The sequence below is a fragment of the Cynoglossus semilaevis genome, chromosome 13 (assembly GCF_000523025.1).
Source record: "Cynoglossus semilaevis isolate Cse_v1.0 chromosome 13, Cse_v1.0, whole genome shotgun sequence".
Lineage (NCBI taxonomy): Eukaryota > Metazoa > Chordata > Actinopteri > Pleuronectiformes > Cynoglossidae > Cynoglossus > Cynoglossus semilaevis.
In genome coordinates, this window is record NC_024319.1 from 9,231,167 (window position 1) to 9,244,394 (window position 13,228).

General features: G+C 38.8%; 1 protein-coding gene across 2 annotated transcripts; it reads right to left on the minus strand.

Moving 5' to 3' along the window:
- Positions 1-253: 253 nt before the first annotated feature.
- Positions 254-13,093, minus strand: LOC103388440 (carboxypeptidase Q). 2 transcript variants are annotated; one of them, XM_008323406.2, is made up of 11 exons: positions 12,942-13,093; positions 12,594-12,723; positions 11,922-12,137; positions 11,708-11,824; positions 11,405-11,612; positions 8,950-9,157; positions 3,640-3,751; positions 2,934-3,025; positions 2,218-2,313; positions 1,617-1,722; positions 254-969 (listed from the first exon to the last, which is right to left on the minus strand). In XM_008323406.2, exons 1-11 carry the CDS (start codon positions 12,942-12,944, stop codon positions 809-811), a joined length of 1,449 nt encoding a protein of 482 aa, XP_008321628.1. In that variant the 5' UTR covers positions 12,945-13,093; the 3' UTR covers positions 254-808. The 2 variants fall into 2 exon arrangements, with proteins under 2 accessions (XP_008321628.1, XP_008321629.1); XM_008323407.3 differs by lacking the exons at positions 11,405-11,612; positions 11,708-11,824; positions 11,922-12,137; positions 12,594-12,723; positions 12,942-13,093 and adding exons at positions 9,630-9,837; positions 9,933-10,049; positions 10,147-10,362; positions 10,819-11,091.
- Positions 13,094-13,228: the final 135 nt, after the last annotated feature.

Below are 13,228 nucleotides of genomic sequence, written 5' to 3' on the forward strand. Positions count from 1 at the left end.
TGATGGTTTGCGTCAGCTTCTCCTCTACTGTGTATATTTGTTAATGTTAATAATAATTCTTTCTAGTCATTTTGTTTCCTTCTGCTTCTCTATTCCACCTCCTTGTCCACATTTCCATTTCCAAGGAAACAAACACAAAGTGAATTGTGTTGTGTCACTCTTCCTCTTTGTGAACAGCCACATCACCACAGCATGGGAACATCTTATCACGTGTTGGTGGTACGGTCATGGGACTGCACTGAGATCTGAGGGGTTTCGCTTGTACACCATTTTAATTCAGTGAAATTAAAGAGAAGAAAGTCACGTGTTAAGTATAAAATAAACAGGTTTGCAGTTGTGCTGTAATACACTCAACTTTTAACAGAAAAGTCACAAAGAAATCCTCAGAGGACCAGATTTGTACAGCAGCAAAACTGTAGTTGTTGAATGTTGAATACATGGATTGTGTCTCTGTAATAATTATTTAGCAGTGATGATCATAGAACCCCAATATATAATTTTTATCCAACCTATGATGTTCAATATAACACAAATAAAGCATTAAAAAAACAGAAATAATACTGCAGTTGAAAGTAGACTGTTGTGTAGTTATAGAGACATTATTAAGAATTGCTGTGATATGTGTAAGACTTATTTCACTTGATGTTGTAACTGAGTCTCAAGGTTATCATTTTTTCATTTTTTCTTTAAGCCAGGGTTTTACAAAAAAAAGGGGGTTTTAAAAAAAAAGTCTTTACATGTAAAACCAACCAGTGGCTCTGATAACTCACCTCATCTACTGCAGGTTGAAACCCTTTCTCCTAAACAGCTACCTATCAAGCATCTTCTCCAGGTCTGCCACGACATACGCAACAACGGCCCACAATGCCGAGCAGAGGTTCATGTCCTGAGGGTTCTGAACGGTCATGGTGTCACCTTCACTGTGATGGAACCAGAAGTAGCGACTGTCGGCCACATGGAGGCTGGCAGCTGGACGAGAGGAGGCAGGCATTAAACTATGAAACCGGCTTTGGTGACTTTTGAACTTTTAATCACAGATACTAAACAGTACACACTATGGAGAAAATAAAGCACCCTTATTTCAATGACATGAGTTTAGATTAGTGGTGTGGTGTGTTTGTGATACAGGTATATTGCAGTATACTGTAATACTATAGACACAACAATATATTGAGGGGTTTCTTTTATTGTAGGAAAACTGTCAGCACAGCCCCAGTTAAAATGCTGCTTATTTACAATTTGATCTTGGTTCAGCTACAGAAACAAGATTTTCTGGTTGGGGTTCGTTCTTGTAAGGTGTGCCAAACACTTCTGTTCATAAGGTCACTTTTCAAAATGTCAAATATCATAATGTCAAATGTACGGCTGAAGACAAAGAGGTTTTATATCTGATCTGATAATGGTTTCACTTCCGAACAGAAGTTAAAGTTAACTTGAAGTTTCCCCGACTTCCCAGCTTTACTTAATTACATATAAGTCACCGAAAAGGATGTGATTCTGTGGATGCAGCACTTTCCTAAAAAAAACGATTATTGAAGAAAACCACATTTAGAGGAAGAAAGAATGACCACTTCCTTTTGACAACGCTGGTTACAGACAGAGACAAATCAACTGACCTGGTACTCCTGCCTGCATCCATGGTGATATGTCTGTCCCTTCTCCATGTGCCTCCAGTTTGGTCGTGTTGATGGGAGCCAACAGTTGGACCACCTCTTCCATCACCTGTTAAATAAAGAACCAACAAACAAGATTTGACCAGGTCAGAAATAATACCTCAGAGAAAACTGAGGATGTGAGCAGTCGGTTATTTCTATATTCTACAGTATCTGTGCTGTCACATCTTTATTGACACCTGTGATCACATGACTTTTCAAGTGAGAGCTACTAAATTATTTTGACATCACAAAATGTCTCTGTCTCTCTGGTGGCGAGAAAGAGACATTTTGTGATGTCAAAATCAAATCCCAAGCCAAAAAAAAATGAAAACCACTGGTTTAGACATAAAAGATGCAGATTTAAATATAAAAGGACTGTAGGAGTAACACAAACACGCAGACACACTTGGAAAAAATTTGGCGTGGGAACATACAATTATCTTTGAGAAAGTCCAGATTAGGGGAAACTGGTGCCACTGTCAGGAAACAGTGTGACCCTTTACTTCATCACTAACCTAATGTACTGTGGTGAGTGTAGGATTATGTTGTGTTTCAGTCCCACCTTTCTTGCTGAGTCACTTCCAGTGAACTGCAAAGCGACCGGTGTGAACGTGCCCAGGTCAGACTCCATGACAAGGTCAAAGTTGGACAGGTTGACCTGAGTGAGGACAGGAAGTGCACAACAGAAAGACACAGGAAGTGAGAGACAAAACTTGTCTATTGGGATTTTTTTTTTTTTTGGAGTAAAAACAATACAAATGTCAGACAAAGACAATGGGATCTTCAAGTACAAGTTTAGGCTCTTCTGTTTTCAAACACTCTCAATGAAACGGTCGCAGTTGCAATTACAGTTGCCTTACCAGAAGTCATTTGAATTCTAATTATACATAGCCTGGTGTATAATTTGTATAATTCTAATATAGGAACCTGGGAATTAGGGTAAATTGTTGAAAATTGTACAAACAAGCAGTAATCCTGCACCCTTAGTTTCTGAGAATGAAGTTTATTGTGGAGCTCAGTCTGGTAAATGGCCAGATCTCTAAAGAAGGAAACTGTGAGATTGCAGAATGATGTTTACATCCTTTGTGCAGGGAAAAAAACCCTGGTGGTCAGCCAAGGCCTCTCCGGTTCTCCACTCCTACAGACTGCTACAGTCTATACTTTCACAAAGCGGTGCGACTCCTCTGGCTCCCTTTGGAGCAGAAAACCACATGTGATTTACTGCTGTTACCGTGTGGTTTCTACTCACTTAAGTAGCGCAGTAAAACTAAACGGTACCTTGTGTAGATTAAAGTACTGTTGAGCTCCGACTCCACCCTGCTCTTCACCTGTCCACAGAACTGTACGGAGAGTTCTCCTGGGACGCAAACCTGGAGAAAATGAAAAAAAAAAAAACAACTGTAAAAGTTATGGGGTTGAAAATGAAGTAAATTATCTTTATACTGGTACAAAAAAAATAAACATTCTCTTTAGTATGCAATTTTTTACATACAGCACAGACTATTGAAAAATAGTTACAATCTGGAGGATTTTTCTTCTGTTTACTAGAAGACTGTAGTAGACTCACAGTCTGTTTTATATAACTGTCTCCCTGTCACTGAAAATTACAATCTACAGTGTGAGGAACGTCTCAAAAAGTTTCCTCCAAGTTTGGAACTTAATCCTTTCCCCCTTCTTCAAGGCAGTCATTAAGTACTACAGACAATGGAAGTATAAATATTCCAGTTCACTTTGGTTCATTTGCAGTATTTGTCTGGTGTCTGTTTTTATTTTTAATTGAGGCTTGTTCTCAGCTTCATCATCAAACTAATATTCATCAGTTACACGTCTCTAATGTGGTACAGTAACTTACAAAACATTTGATTTTCTGTTCATTCAAAGTGCAAATAACAGAGTAAAATTACTTTCAGATTTTCATTTTTCAGATCTGGCACATTTGTATGTACTATTCATTTATTTATTTACATTTTTTTTACTACAGTACCTAAGTCCTTGATAAGTGACAAAGCCTCCCAGGAAATCATAGCTCCGCCTCCATCGTCCATTGCTCCCTGGCCAACATCCCAGCTGTCCAGGTGACCACTCAGTAAAACGACCTGATTTTTTTTTTTGGGGGGGGGGGGGGTTTAAAGAAAAAAAAAAAAAAAAAAAAAAAAATTTTCTCCACAGTACGTAGTTCCCATAAACAGTTGGCCATTCTCTGTAATGTGAACTGGGGGAAGGGGCGTTAAAATAAGAAAAGGTGTTGAGTCATTATAATAAAACATTTTAACAAAAACACACAGAACAACAGTCCAAGTTCCAGGAACTGTAGGGGGTTAAATCCAGTCAGTGGGAGGTTCCTGACCTGAAGTTCCAGGTTAGAGAACATTTTCTGATCTGTTTACGCTCCGTCTGGATAATGACCCAGATAAAACATCATTCCTGTTAAACAAAAGCGTTCCAACAGACACACAGCTCTTTTCTCGTAAACCAATGATGTTAAAACCACTCACGGAGATAGTAAGACATTGACTGGAAATATAAAATGGACACGAACATGAAAAGCAGACACACAAATATTAATGTGTGAGGAAACTCCATGAATCAGGAATGATTTGTTTTCTGCTTGCTGATGTGTCTACTTCCAAAATCCAACCCGTATATTTTCCATTGATGGGTTTGTACAAGGTTACAACAACACTCTCACACACACACACACACACACTAGGGAGGTGAGTTTGAAGATTGTTTTTATGTATATCCTCCTCTTGCAATATTTCAGCATCCAACTGTGAGGAAATGTCAGGAAATCATCAAAAAGAACATGGCAATAATTTTGTCCTTTTTTTCAAATTGCAGCCAAAAACATAATCAGATACATCTGGAATTTAAGAAAAACAGATCTAAAGAATGAACTGTGCCAGAAAAAATATCTGCGATCCATCCATTATCAACACGGCATGTAATGTATTGTAATTTCTTTCTAAAATAATTACCATCATCTTATGTAGTGCTGGACATATAGGTGACAGTCTACACTAATAAAAGATGAAGTTGTTCAGGTGGAAAATACTGTATAAATCCAAAATAATGAACATTATTTTATTCGCTCAAATCTAACTTCAGCGGTTCCTAAACTGAGGGACAGGCCCCTAAGGGTCACAGTGCAAAAGCAGCAAATATCTAGGAACCACTGGGATACTTTATCCTGTTTAGTTTCACTGAGGGGGCACTAGAGTGCATTCCATTTCATCCGTCCATCACAGGATCAAAAACAAACAACAGTCCGGTCAGTTTAGTGTCTCTGACTAAAAAGAGTTTGGCAAACATGGATACAAATGTGTAACTTTATTCAATTAATGTAGGTACTGATCACTGACAGTTTTACAGATAACTTCATATTAATTCCAATTGAAAAACATTTTCTTGGCTGCAGCTGCACTGTCAGCTACAGTGTGTAGGCTGCAGACTCTGTCGTTTCCCATGTTGAAGGGGTTTTTGGAAATGGGAACAAAAATTGTCACCCTACTGTACACCCAGACGACATGCTGAGTCAGACTGGCCATAAACACGAATCCCACACATCTGAGGACATTTAAGATTTAACGTTTAGATAAAAACGTACCAGCTGAGGGAGTGGAAAATAAAAATCTCAGCAACTCATCATTTTCAGATGAGACTCTGAAATGAGGCTCTGAAAAGTCCCACAGAGGCTAAACTGTGGAAATGACTCACTAAACCTCAAATGGACGGGTTTCTGTGAACGTGGGTACGTGCACACACACTTAGACACACACACACCACATTTCCATCCTCTGCCAGCCGAAGCACAAATCACTGGGCCAGTAATGATGTCAGCCATGCCATGTGTTTCATTTCCCTTTTCTATAATGAGGGACCACGCATTAGTTCCCAGATCAGAATAGAAACAGACCGACATCCGTCTAATCCGAGTCTCCGGCTGATTTTTCACTTATCCTGACTTTTTCCTACATACAGTAGAGACTAGACTTGGTGAAAGAGTTCACTGGTTAACACCCAGTGACCAGCTGACAGACGAGAGTAACTGTTCAACAGACGCCATTGTGTTTGGTTGATTTCAATGTTTGATAATTCTGGACTTCTGTTTTATGTCATGATGTTTTGCAGTTGTTAAGTAACTAATAGTTACAGACTATTGATGCTCATCCTGTGCACACAAACAGGTCATAGCCACGTTCCCGGAAAAATCCTAACGCAAACACCATCAACCTGCGTCTGCCAACAAAACTTATCATGTCAGGAACAGATACTGTTGCTGTTTGAAATGCAGCACACAGTACAGCTCACTTGTACAAACAACAAAATATCAACGTCACAGCTGTCATTAGCTCCATAAGCTTTAATTATTTTTTTCTATCATGGGATCTATCATAGAACTATTATCTTACCTACTGTATTTCATAGAAACCACAGGGTTAATTCTGTTTTTGACCAATACTGAGGCTTAAAACCAAAACATTGCTCAAAGTATGGTGTTTCACAGAGTTTCATTGTTTGCAGAGAGCATTGCTGCGTTATCATGGCTACACTGGCTCACATAAGGCTTTAGAGCAGTGATCATCCACCAAACCATCCAATCAACAAGAGTTAGAGGCTTTAGATCATCCACCAAACCATCCAATCAACAATTTGTGTGTCTGGTCCTCTTAATGTCTGTCCAGAATAAATCCGGATCTATAAAAAATAAATAATAAATGATATGTGTGCAGTGGCAGAGCCTGTTAGTTACAAACTTTGCACCAAGTCTCTCCTAGTTGCAGCAGAGCTAGACACAGATCACTGCTGTAGAATAAGCACTACTCTGAGAAGGTCCTCTAGGTAATTATTTTATGTTCCAAAGGGGATTTTCCTAAAATATAATTCAAACCATTTTAAAGTAGTTTGTTCCTGTTTTTTTTTTTTTAAACTTAATAACTAAAACATGCAAAAAACAAACCATCCAGCAAACAGCAGCTCCACTGAAGGCCACGTGTATGAAAGAGCAGAGCAGAAGACCATACTGGTATTTAAAATGATAATGATTATGGTAATGGGACAACGACTCTCCGACTGTGGTGAGCGAAAACATATTTGAGAGGAGAGAAGATCTGATGGGCGTCAGGAGCAGGAGACCACATCACGTTCCACTGCGTCTACGAACGGAAATGTCAGACCGTGGTGGGCACAGGATAATTAAGAACACTTGGTAAAGTCATAAAAATGCATCATAATGTTACTGCGGAGAATACAGACGACAGCGACCCAGGTTAAAACCAGTTTTTAGCTACAGAGAATCCCCTTTTGGACTGGTGGTGAAATAATGAGGGGAATGTTTTGTTTTTTTTTATTATCTGGGGCCTCACAAAACCATGGTCTGTCTGTCCAATGTTGCTGACAGTCTATACAGTAGCTGTACAGCCCGTATTTACCTCAAACGTCTAAAGGTTGGTCTCTGAAGGATGATGTCACAGGGCCATTCTGTCAAGGGTTTTATGAACATGACGGTGAGATTAGTGAAAGTCAGTCAGAAACCAGAGGCCAGAGGTGTACGAGTGAGTGACTAAGATATAATGCAGAGACTGAACTCGATAAATATGAGAGTGTGTATGAAACTGACTGTTAAAAAGCAATTCTGCATGCATGGTTTTTAATCACTTGAACATTTCCTAATTCTTAGAAATCCTTTATGAAACCCAAAGAGTAGCTCCCACAGTGAATGCAATAAAAAAAACATTGGAATGTAAGAAATGATCTGACAAAACTGTGAGACTATTTCATAATGTTAACATAAAACAGGATCTGAATAAGTGATCTAAAACAGTCATCAAGACTAAAAAGACTAAATTAGAGTCCCAATTACACCAAAAGTGAAAACAAGACCAATTAAAGTAAGAAAAAAAAAACAGATGATGGTGACCGAAAACTGTTCACATCCACCTCTAACTCCTCACCCAAATACAGTCAAAGAAGCCGTGTCCAGTACTGTTTGACACTTCACCGCAGCTGGGTCAAATAATGTGTGTTACCTCCGCAGTTACAAGCTTCTAATTCTTAGCAGAACATATTTCACTGCCTAATAGTTTTAACAGAGAGGTCTACCAGTGGAAAAGTTCCAAGTATGATGTGTATGGACGTACGTACAGATGACTAACGAGCAGCTCAGGTTGCGCCACATTTCCCAAGAATTTTACAGTCGCATTAAGTTTATTGCATTGTTCTGTTTAAACGTCACGGCCATATCCAAGGAAACATGACTTAACACAGTCATATGATTCGTCCTGTTCTATCCAACATGACTACAGTATACTGATGGTGACTGCAGCTGCTTTTGTATAGCTGTTAAAAAAACAAATATGTTGATACCATCATCCAGTTGCTCACTTTACAATGGGTTCATAAATAACAACTCTTCATACCATTAAATGAAAAACTCCATTTGCAGGTCTTTAATTTTCTCAAAGGTTGTTTGGACTGACGAGGACAAACTACAGTAGGGCACCGGTCTCTAAATAAACCATTTTTTTTAGTGGCAAAACACAATTATATAAGTCTTTTTGAAGTGGGAATGTAGGTTTGATTGATGGAGATAAATGACTACGCAACGCAGCGTCCACTCACCAGGCCAACATAACGTCACTTCAGCATGTTCTGTAGCTTTCATATACAGAGTGGACAGGATTTATTACTATTCTATCCAAATAATAAAATACTGGACATCTTGGTAATGTGTACTTAAATATATTTTAATTAAGAAAAAGTGGGTAAATAATAATAAAAAATATATAGAGATATAAAAAATGTTCAACCAACCAAATGTTTCAAAGCACCCGTACAGTGCCTTTTTATTCTAGTATCTAGTATTGCAGACCTCTGGTTTAGAGATTTCTTACTGTGGGTTTCTGTCACTAATCTGCTTGTTTTTTTTTTCTCCACAGCAGTTAATTACTCACTGATTAATCTGCTTGGTTTTTTTTTATTCTCCACAGCAGTTAATTACTCACTGACAAAACTGGCCTAGTGATCCAGTCTTGGACGTAGCACAATGAGGACACCGACCCTGGCTGGTTCTGACAGGGAACGTCAGGTTAAATGTCTTTTTCCACAGACATAATGACACACGGACAAGATTACAAACGTTGATCTAAGACTGCCACATATACTGTGTAAATATTAAATGGTGAAAATTACAGTCTCTACATTATTTGTCATTGCATCAAGTCAAAAAGTCACCCAGACAAAAAGGCAGCATCAGAGCAGCAGTTAAGGATAATAATGAGATTGAACCTTCTACCTGTTCAGGGTGCTGCCAGCCTTTTATTTCTGCCACTGTGTTGAAGGAGTCAGCGTCCGGCAGTGTCTTTGCTTCCATTGTCAGTCGCACCACAATCTTCTGTCCCCTCTGTGCCATTCGCCACATCAGCTCAGCATCCTCCACAGTGATACAGGCCGTAGGGATCTGCTTCACTCCATCCTGGTAATCCTGCCAACCTGTGTGTGGACTACAGGAAGTGGAGTACTAAGTGGTAGAAATTAAATGAAGTCCACATTCCTTTTTTTACCCCGTATCTTTTATTAATGGGTCACTCGATGTTATGATGACAATTACATCTACAAGGATGTTACCTTTATATATATATATTAATTTCAGGTGGTCAATATGTTTCTGAAAGTAGAAATGTTAACTTAATATATATTAATTTCAGGTGGTCAAGATGTTTCTGAAAGTAGAAATGTTAATTTCATTAAATTAAAAAAAATGGGTGGCAGTCACTCAACTCAAAGGATGTGGAGAGGAAGTGACTTTTTTGGGATCATTCAAGGTCAGAATTTCACTTAGTTGAGTTTTTTATTTAATGTTTTTGGTACCCCCAAAAAGGACATGCTGTTCTAGACACACAAGTGATTTGATCTTTAAATAGAATTAAAATCATTTATGGCATGAATAATATCCCCATGCAGACAGCCAGATACCTGTTAATAGAAAATGGAGTGATAGACCTGATGAGGGTGGCCACAGCTCCGACTTTAGCAGCCTCAGAGGCACCAAAGGCTCGGTAAGCCACCGTCAGCCCGTAGCTCACAAATGGCTGATTAAAAACCACAATCTTGCCAACAGCCTCACTCGATCGTTTCTTCAGTTCCTCAAAAGATTGAACGACTAACACTTCTGATTCAATACCTGTAAAGGTAGCAAAGAGAGAGTGACATGAATGGGAGAGAACTTTAAGGCTAGATGTTTGAATGGATTTGCCGACATAACGTAGCCGTCTTTACCTTCAGGTGGTGTTCCCACACTGCTGCCCAATCCCAGTATGGCTAGTTTTTTGACTCTGGGTGAAATCATTTCTGCACTTTCCTTCCCTCTCATCCAGTGTGGGATTTTCACAGGCTCTAGATTAGAAATGTACAAAACAGCAATGACAGATTTAGGTTTCGCTTACAATATTTATACCGCCAAGTTAAACTGCGTATTTCAGATAATACTCACCTAAATGAACATCCAGCCCATCTTGTGTCATGGCCTTGTACATGTATTTAATAGCCATCTCTAGATTCTGAGAACCGCTGACACGGTTCCCCACAGTGTCAGTGAAGTCGGCCAGTCGCCTGTAGGATCGGTTCTGTGCGGCACCATACACAGCCAGGTCAATGATCTGTTTTGCCACATCAGTATAGCCTGCGACTTCTTCTGCTATATGTGAAACTGAAGGACAGTGAAAGAAAGTTTACTTTCCATGACTACATTTTCACTTGATAATTTAACATAACCTTTGAGCTCTGAACTTTACAAAACAGCATGTGATGCAAGCAATATAACACAGAAGTCTTACTGTTGTGTAATATTTTTCACTATGTTTATAATAAAAGTAATCATGCAATAAAGACTAAATGGAAATAAATGTCAGAAAACACTGGCAGCTTAAAAGTATTAGGATCTTTATTGCATTAAACCGTATGTAACCGACTAGCCTCATGACTCGTCCTTGCCTCAAGTATGCTAGTAATATTTAACTAACTAACTATTTACTTAATAACTTAAGTAAACAAGTAATTATGTGAACATTTTGGTCAACAGTGGTCAATCGATCATTTTCCTGTAATCTATCATTTGCACGACTGTAGGTTAACTTCCCTTTTTTACTGAGTAGAGCCATACTACCTTTTCTTGCAGTTTGATTGGATGCTGCTCTTGCACCCACCATCCGGCTCACGTGTGGGTGACAATCACAAAGTGATGACAAAAGAGACAGAAACGAAAGGAAACACAGCCGTCTTTTGCAAGAAGACATCTGTGAACAGACAAATTAATTCAACGCTGACAGAAGTAAATTTAATCTCTGTAAACAATATCAAAACATGAGATGCAGTCATCGAAACAACAACTTGCTAGCTGGCGTGTTTGCTTTAAAACTGACAGAAAGAAAGACTGATTCACATTTAACAAAGACGAACTTTCCGGATGTGACAGTATTAGAGATAGTTAGCTCTTAAAAGACAACATACTAACCATTTATCATTAAATTAAAAAAAATGGGTGGCAGTCACTCAACTCAAAGGATGTGGAGAGGAAGTGACTTTTTTGGGATCATTCAAGGTCAGAATTTCACTTAGTTGAGTTTTTTATTTAATGTTTTTGGTACCCCCAAAAAGGACATGCTGTTCTAGACACACAAGTGATTTGATCTTTAAATAGAATTAAAATCATTTATGGCATGAATAATATCCCCATGCAGACAGCCAGATACCTGTTAATAGAGAATGGAGTGATAGACCTGATGAGGGTGGCCACAGCTCCGACTTTAGCAGCCTCAGAGGCACCAAAGGCTCGGTAAGCCACCGTCAGCCCGTAGCTCACAAATGGCTGATTAAAAACCACAATCTTGCCAACAGCCTCACTCGATCGTTTCTTCAGTTCCTCAAAAGATTGAACGACTAACACTTCTGATTCAATACCTGTAAAGGTAGCAAAGAGAGAGTGACATGAATGGGAGAGAACTTTAAGGCTAGATGTTTGAATGGATTTGCCGACATAACGTAGCCGTCTTTACCTTCAGGTGGTGTTCCCACACTGCTGCCCAATCCCAGTATGGCTAGTTTTTTGACTCTGGGTGAAATCATTTCTGCACTTTCCTTCCCTCTCACCCAGTGTGGGATTTTCACAGGCTCTAGATTAGAAATGTACAAAACAGCAATGACAGATTTAGGTTTCGCTTACAATATTTATACCGCCAAGTTAAACTGCGTATTTCAGATAATACTCACCTAAATGAACATCCAGCCCATCTTGTGTCATGGCCTTGTACATGTATTTAATAGCCATCTCTAGATTCTGAGAACCGCTGACACGGTTCCCCACAGTGTCAGTGAAGTCGGCCAGTCGCCTGTAGGATCGGTTCTGTGCAGCACCATACACAGCCAGGTCAATGATCTGTTTTGCCACATCAGTATAGCCTGCGACTTCTTCTGCTATATGTGAAACTGAAGGACAGTGAAAGAAAGTTTACTTTCCATGACTACATTTTCACTTGATAATTTAACATAACCTTTGAGCTCTGAACTTTACAAAACAGCATGTGATGCAAGCAATATAACACAGAAGTCTTACTGTTGTGTAATATTTTTCACTATGTTTATAATAAAAGTAATCATGCAATAAAGACTAAATGGAAATAAATGTCAGAAAACACTGGCAGCTTAAAAGTATTAGGATCTTTATTGCATTAAACCGTATGTAACCGACTAGCCTCATGACTCGTCCATGCCTCAAGTATGCTAGTAATATTTAACTAACTAACTATTTACTTAATAACTTAAGTAAACAAGTAATTATGTGAACATTTTGGTCAACAGTGGTCAATCGATCATTTTCCTGTAATCTATCATTTGCACGACTGTAGGTTAACTTCCCTTTTTTACTGAGTAGAGCCATACTACCTTTTCTTGCAGTTTGATTGGATGCTGCTCTTGCACCCACCATCCGGCTCACGTGTGGGTGACAATCACAAAGTGATGACAAAAGAGACAGAAACGAAAGGAAACACAGCCGTCTTTTGCAAGAAGACATCTGTGAACAGACAAATTAATTCAACGCTGACAGAAGTAAATTTAATCTCTGTAAACAATATCAAAACATGAGATGCAGTCATCGAAACAACAACTTGCTAGCTGGCGTGTTTGCTTTAAAACTGACAGAAAGAAAGACTGATTCACATTTAACAAAGACGAACTTTCCGGATGTGACAGTATTAGAGATAGTTAGCTCTTAAAAGACAACATACTAACCATTTAACCATAACCAGACGAATGACAGAAAACGAACGTATTTCCGACCACAACCAAGACTTTCTCTGCACCACAACAAAAATTAAAACAATTTTAAACCTTGTTTCCGCCAACGTAATTTTGATGTCTGTCCACGTCCGGTTTAGCTGTTTCACAATAAAAGAGGGAAAACACGTTTTACTTAAATGTCAAATATGTGCTTCATATATTAGATGGTTAATGGATTAACTATGTTTTGAATTAAGATTTGGGCCATTATGTAAAACTCGTTTTGATCACAATTTGCT